This window comes from Terrapene carolina, unplaced genomic scaffold, assembly GCF_002925995.2.
Source record: "Terrapene carolina triunguis isolate 2854851 unplaced genomic scaffold, T_m_triunguis-2.0 Scaffold95, whole genome shotgun sequence".
Taxonomy (NCBI): domain Eukaryota; kingdom Metazoa; phylum Chordata; order Testudines; family Emydidae; genus Terrapene; species Terrapene triunguis.
The window spans coordinates 22,904,271-22,931,336 of record NW_020664446.1 but is presented as its reverse complement, the minus strand read 5'-3'; the positions used below and the strand labels follow the sequence as shown (position 1 = coordinate 22,931,336).

The window sequence follows — 27,066 nt, the reverse complement described above, 5'->3', positions numbered from 1 at the left end:
TAAAAGTTTAAATGCCTGTGTTCTCATGCAAGACTACATCATATATAAAGTTTTCTTTCTCTCTTCCCATATTGACCTAACGTTTTTTATTCTTCTCATCTCTTTCCCTTTCTAATCTTTCTTCTCTCTCAATAATTGCTCCCATTCTCAGTTTCTCTTTTACGTATTGTGTTAGGAAGGAGCTCTCTATTGGGTCCATAAACTCTTTACTTGATGTTGTGTGCTTGTGTTTGTTTGGGTAATTGAAATGTCCCAACAGAGCTGGTCTGCCCACCCCATAATCCTCTTTCAATTCTCGGTCACAATGTCTTCAATGAGATACTCCTAATCAGACAGAAAAACAGCCAACTCCTTTCTGCAGTTTACTCCCTTTGCTATCTTTAATTTTGAGTTCTAATGTTTCTGCCCCATCCATTGTTAAAAATACCTTCCATATACCAATCACAATAAAAAAAGGGAATTTTTTACTTTCAGTAGATGGTAGAACATGGAGTAGTGGTCTGAAGAAAAGAAAAATGTCAGCAATATACTATATAAGGGGGAAATGGAGGTTACTTGCCAGGAGTAATTCTATTTTCTGCACTTGCTGCCTCCACAGACACAGCAGGAGTTGCTTGCCTAGCCTCAAAATATTTTTGAACAGTAGTGAGCACTTAGGCCTGCTCTACACTAGAAAATTAAGTTGACTTAACTATGTGGCTCAAGGGTATGAAAAATCCACACCCCTCAGTGGCATAGTTAAGCTGACCTAGCCCCCATTGGTGCTGCTGTAGCTTTTAAAGTGTAGTGAAGCCCTTAGAGGGCATACACAATCACTCTAAGAATGAGAAATTTGGAGTAAATCTAAGTACCACCTTACCTTTGTGGAAAAGGATAAAAGTTGGGTTAGCCTTAAAGCACTGTATGTTTTAAACCTTCCTGGCAGAGGTGATGACAACTAAGAATGAAACATTCTGAGAGAGTGAATACAGGTTTTTATGAGTTCAAAGCACTCCCAGAAGTTTGGTTAAATTCAAGTTCCAAGGTCCAATAGGCTTTCAGGTAGAGGGCATCTGTTCCTAAGACCTTTTAAAATGCAAACATTCTGATCCTTTTCTCAGGGACATGGTAGATAGAAAAAGCAGATAAGTAAAAGTTAGTAGTTGCTAGGGATAGCTGTGATTTCAGAGTCAAGAGAAAGTCCAACATAATTGGAATTAAACAAGAAACGAGGTCAAGGTGCCTGTCTCCAGCAGAAACCTTTTCAAGTTCCATTTGACAGCATATCACCTCCTATTGAAAAGCATTCTGGATTCCAACAGGACTGCCTCAATCTCTGTAGACAAGCACAGGACGTGCCTTAGAAGCACAGCAGCCATGCTGCCAGGTGAGATTATCTGTTGGGACTAGAGTTCTCGACTTGGGGAAGTGATTCGTAGACTAGAAGGCCAGAAGGAACCATTGTGATTGTCTAGTCCAGGGGTTCTCAAACTGGGGGTCGGGACCCCTCAGGGGGTTGTGAAGTTATTACATAGGGGGTTGCGAGCTGTCAGCCTCCACCCCAAACCCCGCTTTACATCCAGCATTTATAATGGTGTTAAATATACACAAAAGTGTTTTTAATTAATAAGGGGGGGGGGGTCACACTCAGAGGCTTGCTATGTGAAAGGGGTCACCAGTACAAAAGTTTGCGAACCACTGGTCTAGTCTGACCTCTTGTATAGCGCAGGCTGGCCACAGGATTTCCCTGAATTAATTTATGTTTGAACTAAAGCATATCTTTTAGAAAAATAGTCAATCTTGATTTAATTGATGGTGAATCTTGATCTATGAAAAGGATCAAAGCTCTGAGAATGCGGCCTGCAATATCTAGACCAGTGCAAGTATAACCAAACTGGAGCTGTCCTCTCCAATATCGACAGTGCTCTTGGGATGACAGGCCATGGAAGGAAGACATAAAAAATCCAATTCCTTCATTGTTAACTTAATAAATGTGCAGACTGCTATTTAAATCCATCCCTGTGTCTATCATTGACCTGTGTGTGCGCTAATCAAACTTCCTATCTATCCCTTGTAGGCATTTCTAAGGCCTGGTCCACACTACCCCCCCACTTCGGACTAAGGTACGCAAATTCAGCTACGTTAATAATGTAGCTGAATTCGAAGTACCTTAGTCCGAATTTACCGCGGGTCCAGACGCGGCAGGAAGGCTCCCCCGTCGATGCCGCGTACTCCTCTCGCCGAGCTGGAGTACCGGCGTCGACGGCGAGCACTTCCGGGATCGATCCCAGAATATTGATTGCCTGCCGTCAGACCCTCCGGTAAGTGTAGACGTACCCTTAGGTGCCCATCACTGAAACATCTGTTTCTACACCTCATTGAGACTTACCTTTGCTCCTTTCAACCTTTCCTTATCTCTTCTCGGCAGGATGCATGGTGCCTCAGCCATTGCTGTAGCCAATGCAAAGCAACTGTGCAGTCACCAGGGGAGCAGACTCTTCCTCTGCAGCTGCCAGCACAGCTCCTCATGTGTAGATGTGACCATATACACCCTCTGAGCTATCCAGGTGTGGGCCCGAGTTTACTCAATGTACACACCAGCAGATTGTGAATGCTAGTGAATTTTACCTACAAAATATGTCAGATGTGTGTTGACACATGCTCCATCCAAAGAGCTGAGACTAGGCCACCAATGTTTGATAGTGTCTGCAGGTGTGAACTGAACTCTGAAATCATGCATAAAGAATGAAAAAAAGATATTCCAAAATTTGCAGCAGTCACTTAACCCATGTTGTTGTCACCCAGAATACAGCAAGTAAAATTAAGTAAATTGCAGTTAGATAAATAATATTTGTCAGTATATAAGTATTTATACAATGTTCACCACTGAGCACCTCCATGACTATATGATAAGGACCTTTGGTATGTACTAGTTTAAAAATGAAAAAAATCCACTCTAAGGATTCCAAATTGAAATCAATAGCAACAGCCAAGATGGGTTGCTGATCCCAACAGCTAAGACATGTCAGTGCAATAGTGATCTATCTGAGCTATGTCAAATGCAGTGCTTAGATTCAGTCAAAATATGACTACTAAAAGACCCTAATAGTCACACAGTTGACTGCACTGTGCCAAACAGACGAGGCACATTGGAAATTTATGCAAAATGTGTCTTCTGGTTGAGAAGAGGCTAAGGAAGCTCCTCCTGCTAGATCTGGTAGAGAGAATCTCCCTTTTAACAAACCTAGGGCTTGACTCAAAACTCTAATTTCAATAGTCTTTGTGTCAAATCCATGGAGAGCACAAGGATTCTGATTTAAGTTTTTGCTGAGGTCTGTTCAGGGTGCACACAGCAAAACTCCAGCTACCAGACAGGGATCCTGCTAACAGGGAAGTTTGCTCTAGTAGTCATGACACTAACACAGAGAAGAGACCATTACATGTATTTCTTGAGGACAAAGTTTTAAACCAACAGCATCAAAATAGATGCCCCTCCTGAGCTTCCAAGGCTATGGTTACTACTCTAGCAAAAAATGGATTAATTTTCAATTTAAAAAATAAAACTTCAGTATTGACATACACCAGTGGGGTGGTCCTGGTAAATTGGAAAGAAGGGTGCAGTTCAAAGAAGAGATACACTATAATAAATATCTTTACATACAGCCACCAGTGAACTGATGGCTGTATGTAGGTCCAGAGAAGAGCAACAAGAATGATTAAAGGTCTTGAGAACATGACCTATGAAGGAAGGCTGAAAGCATTGGGTTTGTTTAGTTTGGAAAAGAGAAGACTGAGAGGGGACATGATAGCAGTTTTCAGGTATCTAAAAGGGTGTCATAAGGAGGAGGGAGAAAACTTGTTCACCTTAGCCTCTAAGGATAGAACAAGAAGCAATGGGCTTAAACTGCAGCAAGGGAGGTCTAGGTTGGACATTAGGAAAAAGTTCCTAACTGTCAGGGTGGTTAAACACTGGAATAAATTGTCTAGGGAGGTTGTGGAATCTCCATCTCTGGAGATATTTAAGAGTAGGTTAGATAAATGTCTATCGGGATGGTCTAGACAGTATTTGGTCCTGCCATGCGGGCAGAGGACTGGACTCGATGACCTCTCGAGGTCCCTTCCAGTCCTAGAATCTATGAATCTATGATGAAAATGTATGTATGTTTCTGTTAAAAATCAACAGAGGGTCCTGTGGCACCTTTAAGACTAACAGAAGTATAGGGAGCATAAGCTTTCGTGGGTAAGAACCTCACTTCTTCAGATGCAAGTGTTAAAAATGGCTTTCCAAGAATTACTCCTGGGGGAATTCTTGGCTTTCCAAGAATTACTCCTGGGGGAATTCTGTGCCACTGTGCAATGCAGAATTTGCACAGAAATTAATGTTCTGCACAGAATTTCCTCCCTCCCCCTCCCCCCCATAGAAATGGGCTGCAGAGCTGCTGGTTACCACTAGGAGCTGCTGGACCTGGCACAGCCCAGCTCACAAATAGAAGACACTGCCGGTGGGAGGGGAACGGAGCTGGAGGGCTCCAGACAGCTACAGTTCCAGGCACGCCCTGAAGGAAGAAGGCAGCATGCAGGAAACTCCACACAAGCCCGGGACCCAGCATCAGGCTGTTTCTCCATCTGGATTCCTGGGCTCTGGGAGAGTAGGGTGTGTGCGCAAGTGTCCGGGCTGGGAGGAGTGAGGGTGGGGGTGGGCTCCACAGCTGGGGGGTATGGGAGTGTGGGTGTCTGGGCTGGGGGGGGGGCGCCCCGCGGTTGGGGCTCTGGGGGAAGGGGTATGGGTGTCTGGCTCCTGGCTGGGCTCTGGAGCGGCAGAGAAACAGGAACTGGATTGTTGTAGGGTTTTTTTTAAACTCTACTCCTGGGGGAACTTTTTGTGTGTCTGCATCGTGACAGAGTTGCTGAAAGGTATTGTGAAATAAATTAACGAAATAATTGAACCTGGGGTGATTATATATAGTGTTATTTTGACAAATTAAATATGCAGAATTTAAAATATGGTACATGGAATTTTTAATTTTTTGGTGCAGAATTCCCTCAGGAATAAAGAATACGTAATTGCCATATATAAAATGACTGCACAATATATCCACCAACTATATCTTGCAGAAGATAACTGAAACCACATGGAAGAACCATCAGAATCTCAGATGACCAGCAACTAGAAGAATCCCTGCTATGAATGGTGTAACTGAATTTTCTTTAATTATATCAAATATTGTATTTTTCAAAAGGCCATATATAAAAGTCTTACAGAAAGTCTATACAAAATACCATTATTCTGTTCTTTTTGTTTAGTAAAATATCTACTTTTGGTACACTAATGAATGTTTTAAAGAGTATAGAATTTTTTCTCAGAGTTATTTTAAGTCTAAAAACAAAATGAACTGTCAAAATGACCCTTCTGTGTTGTAAAAAAGTCCGAGTTATTGCCCACAATTAAATAAAACTCTGTTTCTTAACATTACCGTTTCTGAAAGGATCACTGCTTCAGATTGTTGCAGAGAAATATCCGCAGATTTCAACTCTTTATCAAATATCTCTTGGTGTTTGCTGTTCCTTTTTTCCTTCTTCTTTTCCTTCTTATCTTTATCTAGGTCATCCTTGTCCAACTTATCTTGAGATCTAGAATGCATCTTTTTTGGCAGAAGAGGTTCAAGCACAAACCTGAAGGAAAATTTGGTTTATTTAGACCAATGAAATATTACTGTCAAACAACAAATTTTAATTTTCCCAGTCCCCAACAAAAGTATAATTTTAGTCCAGAGATCTTTTGTTAACCATCATTATCACGACGGGGAAAGAAGGTAATGACAAACTGTAATTGTCTCATGCTAAAATTTAATGCAGAACTGTTAATGAACAGTACTGTGTACCTCCCAGTTCTGAGGTAAATTTACTATTAGATGGTTACACACACTGATCAGCATCTCTCTGTGTGTTTATATAGCATCACATTTATAGATCACACCATCATCCACTACCCATGTACAGCCTGCCTCATTCACTGCAAATCTTAGTAATTCACAAATGATCATAATGCAAATTGATGAAGTTCTACTTCATGAATATGTGTATGCCACACATGTACAAACAGGCAGTACTTTTACATACACTTTACAGGATCATATACATATGCATACTGTGTATACATGTCCACAGAAAAGTACATTAAAAGATTATTATTAAGGTTGCAAAGTCAAGCACTGAAAAGTTAGGAAATGCCAGAACTGATGTTGCATCTGTAACCTTAATTCGGCACCCTTGTGCATATGCATTATGATAGAGCCTCTAAAATCACATACTATTTTCTCCACAGGACTCCTGCCTCATTCAGTACTCAGGACAGACCTGCTCTGGGTATGAACCATGGTTATGCAGGGAAGGAGGCTGTTGTCTGCTGGCCCCCGGCTTCATTTGTTGCAGAAGTTGGAAAGTGTATAGTGACTAGAGCTGGTATGAAATTTTCCAGTGCAACGGTTTTGAGGTTTGACTAACTGGTTCCCTGTTAGCTCGTCTTGAACCCAAAATGCCTGCTCTTAGTTCAGGTGCCCAAACCTGGACCCAGGACAACCCACAATAGCGCAGAGCTGCTGCAATTGCAGGGAAATTCTTGTTTTGCCCAAGGCTAGAGCATGCCCAGCACAGACGGAATCTTTGGAGAATTTAGCTGCAGTCTAGCAAGTGTCTACTACACATGTGCGAAATGCGATTTTTCAAAGGCTTATAACTTGGCCGACTTGGGATGGGTGGATCTTCACAGGCACAGCAAAAGACTCACCTCCTTGCCAAATTTTTAGTCCCTGCTCCAAAGCATAGATGCATTAGAGATTGTCAAAGAAAAGGTCCCCAGAATTTTTTTTACATGGGCATAACAATGTATTTTTCCATAGTTTCGTTTTCAGGATCTGAACTGTTTCAGCTAAAATCTTCCAAAGAAAATTCCACCTGAGGCAGACATCTGGCATGGAAAACTCAACCCACATGGGTTAAAGGTTGGTAAAGTTATAAGCAACTGAAAACAGGGTTTATAATGGGAAGTGTCAGACAACTTTAATAATAAACGGTGCTACCAGCTGTATGTATAATAAACATAATGCATAATATGTACATATGTGATTAGATGTGTATGTGTATGTTATATGTATGATGTGTATGCATATATCTACAGATCATGATGTATGTGCATACACTGTACTATGAGGATAAAAGAGAAATTCCAAGTTTCTGATGCTATAAAAAAGATTGAAGGATGACAAGTTAGTGAAAGTCTTTAGATTCATTTTTTTATTGCCAATAACTAAGGGCAAGGTTGATTTCTGAATAGTAGATGAATTTTCATAACAGGAACGGTACAAACCTCAGGCATTTGGTAAACAGACATGTATTTTGAGTGTGTGAATATATGCAAGGCTGGTACCCTACTATCATAACCTCTCTTTGAAAAGATACAATTTTTACCCTTCACAGTTGACTATTTTTTGCTCCAACTGCACAGCAGAAGCCTTTAGGGTTTTAATGAACTTTTAAAAGAAAATAATAAACAGTTCAATATTTAAACATGTTTTTTAATTTTATTATTTAAATATGCCAAGCAAAACTCTAAGGAATATTTCAATGATTTTTTTCTGTTTTGAGTCCATTGGCTTAAATTTCCAGGAAATTAAAGATCTAAACATACTATGACTCCTTTTGTGCTAGTTTTTCATGTATAATGTGCAGCGTAAAAGGTAATTTTTTCTACAAAATTAGCTTAAAAAAGATAAATTTCAGACTACAAATTATTTTGATATGTATTTGCTCTTATGAAAGATGAAAAGAACACAACCTAGGTTAAACATTATATTAAGCAATTTATAAAAACAAATTAAAATTATCACATGGCAGAAAGACAAACTGTGTGATACAAAGTCAATTTTCTTTATAAGAAAGCTTTCTTCATAAGGAAGAAAAGTATATACTGAGCTATAATGCCTGCATCTGTAGGCTCTGATCCTAAATTGGGATCCACTAGTGTGGACCTCTCACTGACCTTGTGAAATCCACTGATGTTATCTGAGGTTCAAAGGCTCAGGGTTGTGTACTAGAGGTTTCCAGTGTAGAATCAAGGATTATATTTGCATAACATATATATATATGCAAATATAAATAAATAAATAAATAAATATATATATATATTTCAACATGGTGACTGTGATGGGGTGTACCCTTTGAGGCCCTTGGGAAGACCCTGCAGTCCTACCATACCCTGCCACAGAAAAAAGGCAATAGAGTGGGGTCCTCCAAGTGGCCTAGAGAGGCTGAAGGGAAGGCTCATATAAAAGGAGTTGCAGGGCCTGGACAGCTCAGTTGCTGGCTGGAGCCAGAGGAGGAAGTATGATGTTCCTGGCTGGCTGAGGAAGCTGCAGCAGCTGGACAGAGCAGTTGTTGGCTGGGACCAAAAGGAGTGGAAGGCTGGGTGATTCCACAGGTACGGAGAATGGGGAGAAACCCTGCCTAAGAAGGGATAGGACTGTGAAGCTCTCCAAGCACTGAGGCCTAGGAGAGAGAGACTTGACAAGAAGGGCCAGAGACTGTTATAAGCTCATGAGGTAAGGGCCTGTGAGAAAGAACCCTGAGAGAACATGGAAGAGACTCTCTAGGCAAGGGGGCTTAAACAGGGAACAGGCCAAGGACCCAAGAAGCTGATGAGACAGAGTGGGAAGCAGCCCAAGGAATGCAGCAATAGACACTAGCGAAGGAAGCAACAGGTGGCTACTAGTTGTAGGGTCTCTGGGTTAGGACCCGGAGTAGTGGGGAGGGCCAGATCCCTCCACCAGCCACAGGCTGAGTGGCAAAGGGCTGAGGAGGCAACTAGTTTTGTGTGGATCCCAAGAAGGGGGAAAGTGCTCAAACAGGTCCAGAGATGGGACAGAGGACCTCGGGGTGGGGTGAGGGGCTAACCATTTGTTGGACTGTGTTACCCCAGAAGGGGTTTATTTTCTATTTGTTTCACATATAGACTAAGGGAGGGCTGAGTCACTGAAAATCCATCTGAAAAGAGAAACTGCTGGTGGAGGGCACCACAAAAACAGTTCAGGCATGCATCTGGCCAGCAGGAGGCGCTTGCAGGCCACATTTTTACAGTGACAAAGAAATATGCAGTAAGTATTACAGGCAGGATTATTCATATTTACTACATTACAGTATTTCCAAAGAATGGAAACTCAGACTATTAACATACGATAATATGTATTTATAAATCAGCTTGTGCCCTCTATTAAATATTCAATGTATTTTATACTGGAAAGTCTATATTGCAGAAAACACATAGGGAATTTATGCTAGTAACATTCATTTGCATCAATGACAATAGACTCTCCTTGTGGTTTATCTTCTTAAAAGACTAGTTCCAAAATTACTGAGTCTTGTTAATTAATGGTAGGGTTTGGTTGTTTTGTTTTTACATTCATCTTTCAAGTATATTTTGGCAATCCTGAAATCAGAGCTACTGCCTCCATTGTTAATATGTAACTTTTATCAGCAATGGTGTGAATTTTTAAAACCATGTTTTAAATCTAAATTAACACTATAATGAACCTTCTGTAATATGTTAATCCATTCAAAACTCATATCAGACATCTTACAAAAATGTTGCTAAATAATTATGTAAAACAATGACCTGATTTAAAAAAAGAACAAGAACTGGTTTGAAATTTTCAGATGTAATGTTTTTCCACTGGAAAAACCCAATTTGATAAAATCGAAAGGTTCCATGAGAATGTGATGATGAAGATGAAATTCCACTGAAAATCACGGACACCAGCTGCTACTGGAAACCTGGTTTCCTACCAGCTTACCTGATTCCTCAGCAGACTGCCTGGCAGCTACCAGCCAGACTACCAGTTTGATTGCCCCATAGCCAGGGCTTCCAGGGCTGAGCTGCCCAGCTCCCCATCTGGTGAGTTGCCACAGCTCTGGGAAGCTGTTGGAGCATTGGAAACATTTTGAAAAGGTTGAAATGAAAAGCTGCTGTTTCTAAATGAAATTTTGGAATTCCTGTTTTGTGGGAAATTTTGAAATTTCATTTTTTGTACCATCTGAGAACAATTTTTTTTTAATGTCAGAATTTCCTACAGAATTGAAATTTCAGTTTCTGGCCAGCCCCTCTTAGAACTTAAGTTTATTCATTAGACATCTGACAAAAGACATTCAAATCAGCACCTTGAAGAAGTGGGCCTGTAATGAGGTGGACTAGGCCCGAGGCCCCCTGCTGGAGGCCGGTGGCCCTGCCACACCCTACCACAGAAAAGGGCAGAAAAGAGGTCCTCCAAGCTGCCTACAGCAGCTGTGTGGGAAGCAGCCAATCAGGGCCTAGCAGGCTAGTATAAGAAGAGTTGCTGGGCCAGAATGAGTTCAGTTCCTTGCTAGAGCTAGAGGAGTGCAGATGTTGTGTGTGGCTGGCTGAGGGAGTTGCAGGATTTTAGATGAGGTAGTGCTGCCAGAAGCCGGGGAGAGAGAGAGAAGGAGCCCTGAGCTAGTTGCAGGGATTCCATTAGGACAAGGCCCTGAGATAAGAGTGAAGATGGTGCAGGGCCGTGGAGAAGTGGCCCAGGGAATTAGAGCAGCAGCACAACTTAGATAAAGGGACACAGCGACAGCTGCTATCTACAGGGTTCCTGTGCTGGGACCTGGAGTAGTGGGTGGGCCCAGGTCCTCCTGAGTCCCCCATTAGACACTGGGGGAAGTGGACTGGACATTGAGACATCCCAGAAGGGAGAACTAAACTCTTTTAGTGGCCCAGCTGAAGAGCTGGGGCTAGAAAGGCCATGAGAGGGCAAAGTCATTGCCTCCAGGGAAGTAGTCCTGGTCTATTCCGGAGCAGGGACAAATTGAGAGGGAGAGAGTGCAGGCACACACACTCGGCCAAGGGGACACTCATGAGTGCACCCCGTTACAGGGCCCTTACTAATTAACCTTATGACCTGGAACTGACTCACAAAAGGGTGAAATGACTTCCCCAAGGTTACAAAGCAGGCTAATGTCAGAGCTTGAATAGACCATAAAAACAACAAGGAGTCTGGTGGCACCTTAAAGACTAACAGATTTATTTGGGCATAAGCTTTCGTGGGTAAAAACCTCACTTCACTTGAATAGACCATAGGTCTCCTGATTTTTGTGTTCTAACCCAGGAGTGATTACTACCATTTAGATAGTGATTTAACTGCTTCTCTTCTGGGCACATTATTAGTAATACTGCAATAGAAATCAGAGGCCATTTCTGGAATCAGGGCACCATTTGTGCTAGGAGCTGTACTGAGTATGTCAGGCTCTGGTCTAAGTTGCTCATGATCTAAGAAACACAAAACCAAGAAGAGCTGGGGAGCAGTATAATTATAAGCAAAGTGGTCAGGGTGGTACATCTTATTACTTAATTTTTTTCTTCTTCTTTCTCCATCCCTTCCAACAAGGGAAGAAACATTAAAGGGTAGGGGACATACAAGAGATCAACGGACCAAAAAGTCAATGCAAGTTACTGTGAATCAGCTGGTGATCACAAAAAGCACTCACAGAGAAAAACCATGACCCTCTTCCCCTGCAAACTTATTATTTCCTTCTCCCTAGATTTCACGCCTATAGTTGATTGGAATGATTTTTTGACAGAACATGTTCTTTTTGCAAAATCAAAATTTTGGTTTCCCTTTGGGAATACTGAAATGGCAACTACCCGCCTGCAGACAGAACATGAAACTGACAAGAGACTTTCAGGAAGGCAGCCAGCAAGCAGAAAAATTCTGTTTTGGGCCTCCCAAAATGGAATTTCTCTGGAAATCCCTTTCCGTGAGAAATTTAATGCTTTTGACCTAACATCCCAATTCAGGACAATTTTTTTTTTTTCAAAAACATGAAATTTTCCATGGGAAGGGATTTCCATGTTCTGGTCAGCTCTACTGATTTCTTTAGGTCTTTCATCATCTAATTTGTTTAGTCAAAAACTTTCTCCACTAATATTAATCCAACTTTGTATGCTCTAATGTAACCTATTTCTCTGTAACTCTATTTATGATTAAAATGCAGAACAGTTTATAGTGTAGATGATTCTTAAAGAAAAATACTTCTGCAAAACAAGCACTGGTTATTGTTTGTACATTAAAGCATTCTTTGGGATTCTCACTTTCCAATGGGAAACATTAAATATTTAATAACATTTTTTTACTTCTAGTGTCTTAAAGTACAATTCTGAACGTCTTTCTTATTTTTCTTTCAGGATGCTATCAAGCCTGATGTATCAAATTAATATATAATTCCTTAACTACTGACAAAAACATATCCAATTCCCTGAAATCACTCAAATGGAAAACTTTGCTCCAACCTCAGTCAGATTCAGATAATTATTGATAGACATACATACAATTTTAAGTCTATATAATGTCAGCATGCAGTCAGAGATAAGGTTTTGCATTTGAGTATCGTTTTGAGAACTTAGATGATGATTGTATTGTGCCTGGTTGTACATTAGAATTATAAGTAAGTTTGGTATTGTAGTTATGGAGTCTGGGTGCGTTTCGGTGTTATCTTGTTTGGGTATGATTGAGTTTGGTGTGAATATGAATGTTAGCTTAACTGGTGATTTTTTTTTTTTTTTTTAAGAGAATGAACTGATGGGATTTGCACTTCAACAACCTTACCTCTAAGTTAAAGTTTTTTGTTTAGTCAAATTTTCAAGGGCTTTAATAAGCATGGATATGATATGCCTCCTCCAACTCTCAATGAAAAGCCCTGTTATTTTTCATGTACCCCACTCGATTTCACTTAATGGCCCCCACACAGAGGTATCATCCACTCCGACATCCCTCTGCAGAGCTCTGTTCCACTCAATGCCGTCCACGAACAGACCAGACTGTCACCATACTTACTCCCTGCCCCCCAGCCCAGTTCCACGTGCCCGTGGCCCTGGTCCTTAATATGCTCCTCTCCCAATATCCATGCTTCCTACCATTACCTGGTACTTCCTATTCACATTCAACTGATAAATACACACGTGTATAATTACTGGTGAGTACCAACATTTACATGTATCAATATTGATACCTATAAACAATTTAAGAGCCCAAAATAACAAAGTCTGGTGTGGACCTTACAGGAAACCATACACTTTCACCTTCTTAGACATCAGGCAATTTTAGGTGTCACCACTGTTTGAGAGAAAAGTGTCCTTTCAAGCATGTTTTTATAACTATATATTGATTTTGTTTCCGATCGGTGCTGTATTAAATGTCCAAAATACTGTTCCAATTAAAAGCATTTTTCTAAAATAGTGACTTCTGAAAAGACCCATTTTTTCCTAAGTCAAAGAATCTTCAAACATTTTGATCTCCAAGACATGGGTAGAACTGTTTGCAGTAGCATGTCTCCTGAAAGGCCAAACTTCTGGGGCTCAGTTCATTGGTGGATTAATGGGCCTAGCTGCACCTCTCACACAAGTAAAAATCCAACTCCCATTGAAGTCCATAGGAATCTTTCAATTGATTTTAATGGGAATTAGGCACAACCTTTAACATCTGTGCCACCTTTATGACTCTGATTAAATTGCATTGGTGCAGGTGGTGACAGAATATTCCCCAGTCTCTGGAGAAATTATGTGAGTTTTACTACTTAACCTCAAGTAATTTTTCATGAGATTGCAGACCCAGTAAAACCACATTGGAGGAGTGTAACAGCTCACTCTAGGTTTACTCAAAGTCAGCAGGGTACCTATACTGAATAGCCTTTTAGGAGTGTAATGAGCAACTTCCCCAAAAACCTATTTCCCTTTTATTACAAGTAAAAAACCTGCATTAACTGTGTAACTAAACAAATTAAGCACCTTTCTAGACCTCCCAATTTACCCACATGAGCATTAAGCAGCTGAATGTGGTAAGGAAATGGCACCAAAATGCAGACAGAAATCCTTAAGGAGTGTGGAGTTAAACTCTGAGAGGTGTTCACATAACTTCACCCACCACACCACCCTTACAAATATTTGGATTAAATGATAGGGCACTGCGAGGTTGTGACACAAAGGCCCATTTGTGGTTCTCTATTCTGTGTCAACAACTCTCATCAGGCCTGACCTACTCATTACACCTAACACTCTCTTGTCATAATCTGTATCTAAAAGGCATCATGTAAGATATCACTGGAAAACTAACAACTCACTGATCATTAATAGTCTTGCATGACATATGTACAGGGTGTGTACAAAAAGTTATGGGTATGTGCTAGAATTATGTTCCTAAAATGCACAAGCCCAAGGTCCTAACTAAAAGTCCATCATGGAAAGAAGAAAGATTGGTAAGAAATCTACCTTGTACTAAGGCTGTCGCTTATTTAGTTAAGTCTTAGCCACTGGACAGCATATTTTCCTTTTATTTGTTTATAACCATTTTGTCTTTATCCCTTGTACTTGAACTCACTTAAAACCTCACTTGGTTAATAAACGTGTTTTACTTTTAATCTAAACCAACCCAGTGTTGTGTTTGTATTGAGGTGAAAGTTAAGTTCAGTTAAGGCAACAAGTTGCTGTGCTTTTGTCTCTTTAAAGGAGCAACGGATATTATTAAGTCTCACTATTCCAGGAGAGGGCTGGACAGTTCAGGATAGATGGTTTTGGGGAAATTAGGGACTGGGGGCATGTTGGGGTCACCCTGCAATTAGTAACCAAGGATGGTCAAGATGAGGATGGGGCTGTTGCGTTGTAGGCAGGCTGCTGGGGTCAGAGTGCTGAACCAGGGTTGCACAGCACACAGACACTCCGTGCATTTCTGTATGTTTATTGGGAGTGTCCAGACAAGGAGCTACAGCGCAGAGCATTTAAGGCACTCAGGACAAGTGGTGACACAACCTCTCACACTGGTCTGAATTGCAACCCGGAACATGACGGATGTACAGCCTGGCAAAAGTGAGACAAAGGTCTTTGTGCATATTAAGCTATAGGTATGTTCAGCCTTCCAAGGCACTATGAGCCTGAGTCAATGTCCATTAAAATAAATTGAGAAACTCCCATTAATTTCAATGAGCCTTGGATCAGGCCCTATTGTGAGTTTCAAAACTAAGTTCTTTTTTCTGATGATGAAGTGTATCCAGTAGGTTATCATGATATTTATTACAACTGCCTGGTTGATTTCACTTTTCTGTTCAGGCTCAATTGCATTCACACATAGAGCTGACTTCAGGGAAGGGGAGGGCCAACCTACATGACTATAAAAGAAAATTGTAACTGTAATTCTTTGTAATAGTTCCATGTGTAAAGAGCTTGCACAAGGAAGATGACTTGCATTATAGAGCTTTCTTCTGAATTGCACAACCTCTATGAAGCAGGATTAAAAAGGAAGCGGACTGGAGGAGGAGAATAAAGGAAAACTGTAATCCCAGACAAACTGTCTGCAACATGCGGACCCCGCCCCCACCACAAACACACAGCCTGCCAAATGGTATGTACAATGGCAGAGCTGGAGTAGAGGTGCAAAATGGAAAAAGCTGAAAGAGAGGCAAAAATGTAAAAGGCTTGAACGGGGAGAGATAAGAGCTAAATATGCAGAAATGGAAAAAGTAACGTGAGGAGCGAGAAACAAAGAGAATGGCACTTTTACGATGGCAGCACACAGCCAGTTTCCCCACTAGCCTTGTATGGATATATAGTTTTCCTTTAAGTCATTTTCTGCCGATGAAGAGCAATCCTACCACAAAGCTTCACTTTTTGGCAGCTAAACCCTGCCTTATCCCAATCTACAAAGTATGAAGGGGCATATGAATGTTTAGCACATCTGGCACGTAAATACCTTGCAATGCCAGCTACAAAAGTGCCATGTGAACGTCTGTTCTCACTTTCAGGTGACGTAAATAAGAAGCAGGCAGCATTATCTCCCATAAATGTAAACAAACTTGTTTCTCTTAGCGATTGGCTGCACAAGAAGTAGGGCTCAGTGGACTTGTAGGCTCTAAAGATTTACATTGTTTTGTTTTTGAGCGTAGTTATGTAACAAACAAAATCTACATTTTTAAGTTGTGCTTTCATGATAAAGAGATTGCACTATAGTACTTGTATGAGGTGAATTGAGAAATACTATTTCTTTTATCATATTTATAATGCAAACATTTGTAATAAAAATAATATAAAGTGAGCAGTGTACACTTTGTGTTCTGTGTTGTAACTGAACACATTGATGTAATTGAAATCAATATATTTGAAAATGTAGAAAAAAATCCAAAATGTTTAATAAATTTCAATTGGTATTCTATTGTTTAACAGTGCAATTTAAACTGCAATTAAACGCGATTTAATTTTTTTATTTGCGATTTAATTTTTTGAGTTAATTGTGTGAGTTAACTGCGATCAATTGACAGCCCTAATAAAAATCAAATAGTGTATCTTGAAATCAGCATTGAGAAAAACAAGGTTCTTTTAAGAAATGATAGTATTTGTTAAAAAACGATGCTTTCTTCTCAATAGTAGTCTATTTTAGAGAGATGTAAGTATCACTGCTGAAAGAATTTTCTAAAATGCCAAATTTCTAGTAAGACCCATGTCTCCCCACATGCATACCCGAAAATGCTTTCAGTATAGAAACAATTTGCTCAAAAGAAATGTACTTGAGTTTTAGTTGCTCATATTGATAACTTTATAAAACAAAGAATTAAGATAACACATGCACTATACTATACATTTGTCATTAAAGAGATTTTTAGGTGTTGACGGCTTCTCACAACCCAGTAAGGATTTGCATGCTGAATCTTTCTCCACAATTACAAGCTCTTAATTGTTATACCTTACTTACCCATCAGAGCCAGGTCTGGAAGGGGTACTGTCCGATGAGACAGATGATACTGATGCAACAGATAAAGGTCTTGAAGATGAAGGCATTGTGAATGATCTAACCATAGACCGTGGCCGACTGCCTCGTCTATCATCCAAACTTGAGGGCTACAACAAAGAAAAATATGATCTTATTCCTTTTAGAACACAACCTGAAATTTGTGAGTCATTATCATGTAATGCTGAATGGTTAAAAGCATCTTTTCCTCTTAGAATTCTATGCTATTTCAGTTACAAATAATCTATAAAAAGCAACAGAGGGTCCTGTGGCACCTTTGAGACTAACAGAAGTATTGGGAGCATAAGCTTTTGTGGGTAAGAACCTCACTTCTTCAGATGCAAGTAATGGAAATCTCCAGAGGCAGGTATAAATCAGTGTGGAGATAACGAGGTTAGTTCAATCAGGGAGGGTGAGGTGCTCTGCTAGCAGTTGAGGTGTGAACACCAAGGGAGGAGAAACTGCTTCTGTAGTTGGATAGCCATTCACAGTCTTTGTTTAAGCCTCCATGGATGTAGAGGCTCTCTACACAAACATCCCACATACAGATGGAATACAAGCTGTCAGGAACAGTATCCCTGATGATGACACAGCACAACTTATTGCTGAGCTCTGTGACTTTATCCTCACGCACAATTATTTCAAATTTGGTGACAACATATACCTCCAGACCAGTGGCACCGCTATGGGCACCCGCATGGCCCCACAATGTGCCAACATTTTTATGGCTGACCTGGAACAACGCTTCCTCAGCTCTCGTCCACTCATGCCCCTTCTCTACCTACGCTATATTGATGACATCTTCATCATCTGGACCCATGGGAAAGAGACCCTGGAAGAATTCCACCATGATTTCAACAGCTTCCACCCCACCATCAACCTCAGCCTGGACCAATCTACACGGGAGGTCCACTTCCTAGACACCACCATACAAATAAGCGATGGACACATTAACACCACCCTATACCGAAAACCCACCGACCGCTATGCCTACCTTCATGCCTCCAGCTTCCACTCCGGTCACACCACACGATCCATCATCTACAGCCAAGCACTGAGGTACAATCGCATCTGCTCCAACCCCTCAGACAGAGACCAACACCTACAAGATCTTCACCAAGCATTCTCAAAACTACGATACCCACACAAGGAAATAAAGAAACAAATCAACAGAGCCAGACATATACCCAGAAGCCTCCTGCTACAAGACAGGCCCAGAAGAGAAACCAACAGAACTCCACTGGCCATCACCTACAGTCCTCAGCTTAAACCTCTCCAACGCATCATCAGTGATCTACAACCCATCCTGGACAATGATCCCTCACTTTCACAGACCTTGGGAGGCAGGCCAGTCCTCGCCCACAGACAACCTGCCAACCTTAAGCATATTCTCACCAGCAACCATGCACCGCACCATAACAACTCTAACTCAGGAACCAACCCATGCAACAAACCTCGATGCCAACTCTGCCCACATATCTACACCAGCAACACCATCACAGGACCTAACCAGATCAGCTACAACATCACCGGCTCATTCACCTGCACGTCCACCAATGTTATATATGCCATCATATGCCAGCAATGCCCCTCTGCTATGTACATTGGCCAAACTGGACAGTCACTACGCAAGAGGATAAATGGACACAAGTCAGATATCAGGAATGGCAATATACAAAAACCTGTAGGAGAACACTTCAACCTCCCTGGCCACACAATAGCAGATGTAAAGGTAGCCATCTTACAGCAAAAAAACTTCAGGACCAGACTCCAAAGAGAAACTGCTGAGCTCCAGTTCATTTGCAAATTTGACACCATCAGATCAGGATTAAACAAAGACTGTGAATGGCTATCCAACTACAGAAGCAGTTTCTCCTCCCTTGGTGTTCACACCTCAACTGCTAGCAGAGCACCTCACCCTCCCTGATTGAACTAACCTCGTTATCTCCACACTGATTTATACCTGCCTCTGGAGATTTCCATTACTTGCATCTGAAGAAGTGAGGTTCTTACCCACGAAAGCTTATGCTCCCAATACTTCTGTTAGTCTCAAAGGTGCCACAGGACCCTCTGTTGCTTTTTACAGATTCAGACTAACACGGCTACCCCTCTGATAAATAATCTATAATCACACAGATACTGTTACTAGATATATTTAAGGAGAAAAAGCAAACAGTTAGGCCCTGATTCAGGAAAGTACTTAAGCATATGCTTAATTTTAAACACAGGTATGGCTCTGCAAGGCAGGGGACTATAACTCCTCCTCACCCACTGCACTTCCCATTCTTCTGGCCAGATAAGGGGAAAGGCCCTGAACCAGGAAGTGGCTGGGCTGTGGTTGGAAGCGGTGGCCACAGGGAAGCCAGGAGCTGAGGTCAGCTGAAGCAGTGGCCACATGGAAACAGGAAGCTGGAGAGAAGTTGAAAACAGGAACAATATGGAGCGCCACCTGTGGAAGAGGCTGTGACTCCCAGACATTACACCTGGGTGCAGGCTTGTGTGGGATTTATGGGGGAGCAGCAGTGGTTGGCAGGGAGCTATTGCAGAGGGGCCCCAATGATAGACACTAACTGAGCCTGGCTTGGAAACCTGCAAGGTCCTATTTGCTTTGAGCAGAGACTGAACTGGTGAGGGCACCTCAGGCACTAGTTGAAGAGCCCCAATTCTCAATTGGACTGCCCCCTAGGGACTGAAACATTTACCATTATTGCACACTTTGCACTGTAACTATTAAGCCTCTCTTCCTAGGGTATTTGCAATCTTTCCCTTTCCTGCCAGTTCCACAAAAACTAACCTTTCCCTTAGCCATATGTCTGAATGGTTACTGGGACTCACCAGGGCTACCAGCACCTACAACGCCTGGCTGTTGAAGCACCTACGGTTTCCTCCGACTTGGGGTGCACATGCATGCTACTGGTACCCTAGTATAATCCAGGACTGAGTAACAGCAATAATGAGCCAAAGTTTTAAAAAACCACAAATATGGTATTGCTGTTAACAGAACCACTTTCACAGAGTGACATCTAGGTTGAGAAGGAAATATTTAAACGTTGTTTTTTATGCAGATGCTCTTTTATAGTTCTGAATATTTATACAAGCTTTGTTAGTCATTAATAACTGATATATGCATAAAATAATTGAACTCTTTCAGACAAAAATAAGAATCTCCTGCTGTTTAGTCACAGGTAGCTTTTCCACGCTGTCAACTACTGCTAAGTTGGCATTGTACAAGAAAGACAGAAGTGATAAAATTTCATCAATTCTTAGTAGCGGATCAGAGTGACACTGGCAAGATAACACCAACTGGGTCTGACTTTCCAGTCATCTCTTTGACAGTGTTAATGTATATGACTGAAGCAAGTGACACGTAAGTATAGTTAATGGCAATATCTCGTTTCTTCTTGGGAATAAATTACTATTTAGAGGCACAGTGCATCAAACATATCAAGCAGGGATTTAAGGACCATAAAGGGAAAAACATTTACAAGGACACTATCAAGGCTGGTAAGCTTCAGATAGGATTTCTCTCTTCTCTAAATATGTCATTACCTTAAAAATATCACCACTATAGAAGGATCTGAAAATGAGTTTCTGAAGTCAGAGCTGTCAGTCAAATTCATTAGCCCATTCTGCTCCGCTGGTGCACTGGCTCTCCTGCCACTCATCTCACAGACTCCCAGAGTAGGATGTTTAGTTGGGGCAGAGAGTTGGTGTGGCTAGCGTGTGCTGTATTCTTGCTATCTTCAGCTGGCATCTGTTCTCTTGGGGACCGTTGGCACCTGGCCCAGGATGCTCTAAGCTACACTGGCACTGATCAAAGAATCAGAGAGCTATAACCAGATCCCTGTTGTCCCACTCTACTGTGCCCAGTGGAAATCTGGCACAGCGAAGATTCTGACTTAGTGTGTTTAAAATAAACAATTTAAACACCTGTGTGATCCCCAGTAATAACAGAAATTCAGGGCCAGATCCTGATCCCAGTTACACAAGTGTCAATCTGGAGTAGCACCATCACTGGACATACAGTGCTGTACATCCATTGTAACTGCAATCAGAATTTGGTGCACTGAATCTTGGATATAATATGTTTAGATTACACATTCCATGAATTATAGTTTGTCTTTTTCATACAAGGGACATAATGTCAGGCTGCTCTTTCTAGGAATCACCCTAGAATTAACCTTTAACAGACTTCTTTGCAAAATTTTCCTATTAGTGTTTCAATCGCTATTCACTAAGGACTAGACGGTGGCTAGCTCTTTCACGGGTGTGCACTGTGCAGTGGGGTGGGATTAATGAAACACATCTTGTGCTGCCTCTGGTAAGGGCTACCCAAAATCTCAGACCTGTTGGGAGCTCCTGTCTGATTAATCCTACCTTAAAGGTCCATAAAAAGTTCAAAAATGGCATAGCGGGAGCCCTGTTTATTCTGTGATTCTGCAGTTCTGGAATTCACCCAATACTGCAGAATCATGCTCCAAATTCAGAATTTTCATTTTTAAATAATTATGGCTCTAGCCCTTATGGTTGCAGAGATAACCTTCAAAACGTGAACCAAATGTAAACCACTGCAGTGACTTCTGTCTAAGTATGCAGACTGCCTGATACAATAACTCACATGAACTGCCATCCGAACTGGGGTGTGTAGCGGGGCGGCTGCCCCACTCCATGAGAAAAAGGGCTGGAACAGTCAGCAACGGCGTGTGGAGAGCCAATCAGGGCAAAGAAAGAGGCAGACAATCAAGGCCAGGCTGGGCCCTATATAAAGGCTGCCTAGCAAAGGAGAGGGCAGTCTCTCTCTGACTAGCAAGGGAGAAGGACTGGCTCCTGAGGTAAGGAGGTAACACTTTGGACAGAGCAGTGCTGGGCCGGCTCAGGGTTAGCAGAGAGAGGGCTTCCGCCTGTGACCTGCCAGGCTGCAGCCCCTGACTAGAAGGCCCAAGAAGGTGCAAGGGGCCAAAGGGGAAGTGGCCCAGGGAAGATAGTCGGACAAGAGGCGAGAAGGAGGGCAGAGAGAGGCTGCCACCAGAGGGTCCCTGGGTTGGGACCCAGAGTAGTGGATGGGCCTGGGTCCCCGCCTTGCACTGCACCTGGCTGCGGAGGAGTGTGGCTGATACACACTGCAACTTGCCCTGAGGTGAGGGGCTAGACTTTGGGTTGTGGTTGGCCACTGAGGCAGGTGCAAGCCGAAGGACTGCCATCACCCCCGGAAGGGGAGAGAACTGAGTGGGGCACAGCCGGAGGGCTGTGTCCAGAGGAGGATGCCGCAAACCAGGGAGCAATGCGGGTCCCAGACAGCACAGCAGAGCAGGCAATGGGCGGGACACCATCTGCTGAGGGAGCTGCACAGCTAGGACTGAGCTAATTCCCAGAGCAACCAGCAGGAGGCGCCAGCAGTGGTGAGTCCGTGCCATCACAGGGTCACTGTGGAATCTGGCATTTTTCCAAGCTCCACAGAAGTCAACATTTCACCATGGAATTTGCCATTCTGCTGCAGCCAGGCATTCAATATTTTGTTTTGTCTCCTTGCCTTGCTGGGACCCGTCTGCTGCTGTGTCTTGCTCATCAGCTTTCCTTCTAATGGGGAGTTAGCTGGATTACCATGCATGCTTCCTACAGTATGCCACAGAACTAGGCAGGAAGCCAGAATTGGAGTACAGATTGCAGCCAGGCAGCTTGGGAACCAGGAGCATACACTGGCAAGCTGGACTGCCTGCAGAACAATGTAGTAGTTAATGTTTCTTCAATTGGCGATTTTCTTTATTTTTAATGGTCTTATTGATAGGAAATGCACTTGTGCAACATTACAAATATATTGTTTTTTTGTGGGGGATTTTCTGAATGTTTCAATTATTAGTGTACATTTTCTCTTGCTTGAAATTATTTTTTACAATTTCTGGGAAAATATTTACTCTCTTAAGTAATTTCTGATATTTGCTTTCTTGGAGACAAATCATATTTTGCTACAAGGTCACATCTTATCAAATTGTTAAGTAGATTCTCCCTTAATTTCATTTTTCATGAGCTATTTCTGTGATTACTACAGCTTGAAATCTAGTTAGCCATTTGGGACCAAGATAAACAATGCAGGTCAACATAAAGAAGTAGACAAAATCTGAGTTTATTCACTCACTGGTATAGATTCACTTGTATTTCTGATAAACACTGAATACATTCATGTATTTATTTATTTATTTATTTTTTAAACAGTAACAAGGGGGAAAGAGTGTACAGTGGATGTAAGTTTCATCTGAGTCTTTCTTTTTCATTACAAATCTAACCAAGACCTAACAACAAGGTTAAAGAATACTTATAACAGTGATGGAGGTTTTGATTCTGAGCTTGTCAATGCTACTAATATACAAGGCATAAGAGTTGGAACAGAAGCCTTCAACATACTTTCAGAACACAAATCCCAGCACAATCAGACCTAAGGTTAACTCTAACTCTTTACTTGTATGTTACTGAATTTTTAAAATGTATTTATAAAACATGTGCCTGCTTTGCATAATCTCCAAGTGCACTTATGGCTTTCAAAATACATTCTCAATTAAGAACCTACGTGCAGGCTACAAGAGCCAGCACTTGAAACACTCCCCGCACTAAGCAGCAACACTCAGTCTTAAACCAAAACAAAACCTCTCTACTTACTAACCCGCCTTTAATCAACAAGGTTCAAAGGGTAAGGGGACTTTCAAAATTTCTGGCTGCATCTTGAAGCTGAGGCAGAAGGGTGGCCAAAAATGATTTGTTCATGTTGGGAGAGTGCAAATTACAGTACTGAGGACCATCCACAGAGAACAATCTACCTCCCCTGGTCTCCTGAACTACAGTTTGGAGTTATAGTAGCAGGAGATTTACAAGTAAGGTCAAGGATGCAGTTTGTACTTAAGAGTAGCAAGTCATTGCTGAGAATCTGCAGATACAGGACCCTGACTTATTGAAAAAAAAACATTTAAAACAGCCTTAGAATTAGCTTTGGAAGTGAGAGTCTAGCTTTGGAAGTGATGATACTCTGTGATATTCCTTGATATGAACCTCTGACTTCAAAGAACGAATGCTTCAAAGATGTCAGAACCTCCTAGAGATTGTAACCTGTGTAAAAGATCCTTAAAACCTGAACACTTTGAGGGACTATCTTGACTTCCAATGGACAGATCCTGGTATTTTGGGGTAAGTCTTTTATGCTGTGGAGTCATGTTGATAAGGGTTTTTGAATGTTTTTTAGGACATTTGGTCACTTCTCCTAAGCACTGACAATTTAAGTGAAGTCTTTAACTGGGCCCCATGCGCTAAGCTACAATTGCTAGTCCAGAGATAAATTAACCAAGTAGACCTATTCATCTAGCATAGTTACAGACAAAGATACCTGTTGAAGCCACTGATATATAACTATGCTTCAGAAGACAACCTTCTGGATAGGCATAGAGTACAGGACAAAAATCTAGAAACCAGAAAGATATTATATTCTAATCTCAGGAGAGATACTCATTTGATGTGCAACACAAGGCAAGTCACTATACTTTTGTGCGGCTACCCACGTGGAACATTTTAGGGACGTTAAGAGAAATAAACCTCTGTCTAAAAATAAGTTTAAATCCACGAGTACCACAACACCAAAACAAAATGAAAAACCACATACTCCCTTAAGATTCTTAGTCACCCTCTATTAAAACTGTTTTTTCTACATATTCATTTAATCACTGAAATGTGAATTACAGCAATTCTAAAAACAGATTCTTTTTTAAATGTCAGGTTTGGAGACAACTTACAATTGTTCTGATACCGTATTGCTTTTCCACTTTTTCTTTAAGCTGCTTAAAACAGGCCTCCATTCTCTCATGAAATGGCCTTAGTGCTTCAGTTACTTTCTCTCCATGAATTCGGATACCTTCTGCCAGGAATGGAATCTAAAGAAGACAATTAGATGACAATGAATTTTCTGGTCTTCTCTCATGAAAGGGAGTAGAGCAAGGGGGGCTCTACCTACACCGTAAGGCTTCTAAGAGGAATATGAGATTTTTATGGAATACTAATAGCAACTAAAGCAGAACATGGTGATTTTTTTGTACTATATATGATTTCATTTTCACTCTGCGTTGCGCATAGTCATTTAAAATTAATGTATGCATAATTCTGCCCAGCAATTATAAGGTACAGCTAAATTTATCAGGTTGAACAAATACCCCTTTACTTATGTTTAAAAAACCCTCAAACATACTGCACTTTAAATTTGACTCAAAAGCTAGACCAGTGATACTCAGACCTCAGTGGTTCAGGAGCCAAATTAGCGATCAACATTACCCAAAAGAGCCACAGTAGTGTGAATTCATTGTTTCATTTACTATAGTACTATATATTCATATTTAAACAGTATGACAGGGGAAATATTTAGTTATATATATATATATAAAAATAAACTAATTCTCACAGCAAAATGACTGACCAAGTATTATTATTTTATCATCTACAATTGGTTAATAACATATTAAAAGCATCCTGATCGGTTAATAAGTAAATCAGTGTTTTAATATCATGTGCTGAAAAGAGCTGCAGGAGACACATTAAAGAGCCACTTGCGAGCCTGAGTCTGAGTATTGCTGAGCTAGACTATTAGTATCAGCCCCACCAAATTTCATGGGAATAAACAGCAGAGAAAAACAATATTCATATCTATTTCTGTTTAACACATGCTATTTATGAAACCCTGTGTTATCATGAAAAAATATCTTAGATATTGTATACAACATATTTAAGAAAACATACAGCTCTACATACCAAAAATGACAATATTTTTTTCATAAATTGGTTTTCAATGATTTTTAGTAGAGAGTGAAGTGGGGGGAGGAGGGAGAATAAATTAATTCTCTTTTATAACTGAAAATAATAATTTATCTGCAAGGCTGCTGTCACAAAATATCGGTGCCAACACAAGGTTATATAATTAGTTCATAGTGTGGAGGTGTAGCTGACCTTTTAAAATGTTTTAAGAGAGACATTTTTATTCCCACAGCAACATAAAAGAATCTGATAGTAGTTCTATCTCATGTTTAAGAAAAATATTTCCTTTTCCAGATCAGCTCCAACCTACACAGTGCTCTGGTTCTGAGTCAGATATTCTTTGCAGCAATCAAGCTAAGAGGTTTCCCCTTAATAATTCATAATTAAACTGTAATACTGATTAAAAACAGATTTTTCTAATATGATGGATCAGCAATCTAAATGAGCAGACTTATTAGTAAGGAGGATAAGAAGTACACAATTAAATTACATGTGAACAAATTTAAGAAATCTTATCAAGATGAATCCATGAATAAAATGCATTTTGTGCCATTTAACAGCACACAGCTGTTGCTTCTCTTGGCACTCTTCAAAAAAACCCACAATATTTCTACACTATCCACTTTTATTTATAATCCATATGAATTTGTACTCAGTAGCAAAAAATTAAACTTTCAAATGGTCTTGTTCCTAATTTTCTGTCTACAATAAATGAATCTCAGTTTCCATAGGGCCAAGTAAAGAGTGCATTGGCTCATTTGTTTTTCCTCGCTATAAGGGAATGGGAAGACTTGGGCAACAGATCTTAAAATTTATACATTTTTGCAGCAGGGCTATGTTTGCAGTGCATATGTTGGTGGGGGAAGAGTTACAACAAGGGTCTATTTCATTGATGTGTTTTGAAGGATTGTCAAGGAGCATCTAAAGGAAGAGATGGGCGCTCCTTTTTTTTTTTTTTTTAAATAGATGTACAAATAAAACAATAAATGAGATAAATTAATGAGAGCTCTGCATCAGCTTGACCAATCCTGAGAACAATTAGGCTGGCAGAAAAGGGGATATACAGTGCCTCTGCAGCAGCTCTGCAGACAGGGAGAGAGGAAGAGACCTTTGGCACCAACAGGACCATCCTCTTGTGCTGACAGCTCAAATTTGGAGAAACCAGCCCGAATTGCTGTTTGGAGTATGTGGCTTCTTTACAGCTGACTTGCCCCCAGCCAGAGAGAACCTCAGAGATCTGCTCCCAACCCCACAAAATTGAGGAAGCTCAGCAGGACCTCCCCGGTGCCATCCCCAGGGGCCTGGAAGAACAGAGTTTGTTCCTTCTTCCTTTGTGAATTGAGCAGGATCAGCTGCAACTCCTGAGGGGCAGCATCCTATTTCCCTACCTACATCCGTTTCCATGACTGCAGAGTCAAGCTGAGCACATAAATTTAGCTGGCTCTGTGCAGCAGAATTCAATAGGGCT

At 41.1% G+C, this 27,066-nt stretch overlaps 1 protein-coding gene across 1 annotated transcript in view; it reads right to left on the bottom strand.

The window, feature by feature from the left end:
• DOCK1 (dedicator of cytokinesis 1) overlaps nt 1–27,066 on the bottom strand; it is a 530,692-nt gene that overhangs the window by 25,660 nt on the left and 477,966 nt on the right. Inside the window, exons 47-49 of the mRNA XM_026650862.1 lie at nt 24,590–24,727; nt 16,782–16,927; nt 5,454–5,652 (exon numbers count right to left, since the gene is read on the bottom strand). Of these exons, the coding sequence (XP_026506647.1) occupies nt 5,454–5,652; nt 16,782–16,927; nt 24,590–24,727 (483 nt within the window). The remainder of the gene's footprint in view (nt 1–5,453; nt 5,653–16,781; nt 16,928–24,589; nt 24,728–27,066) is intronic.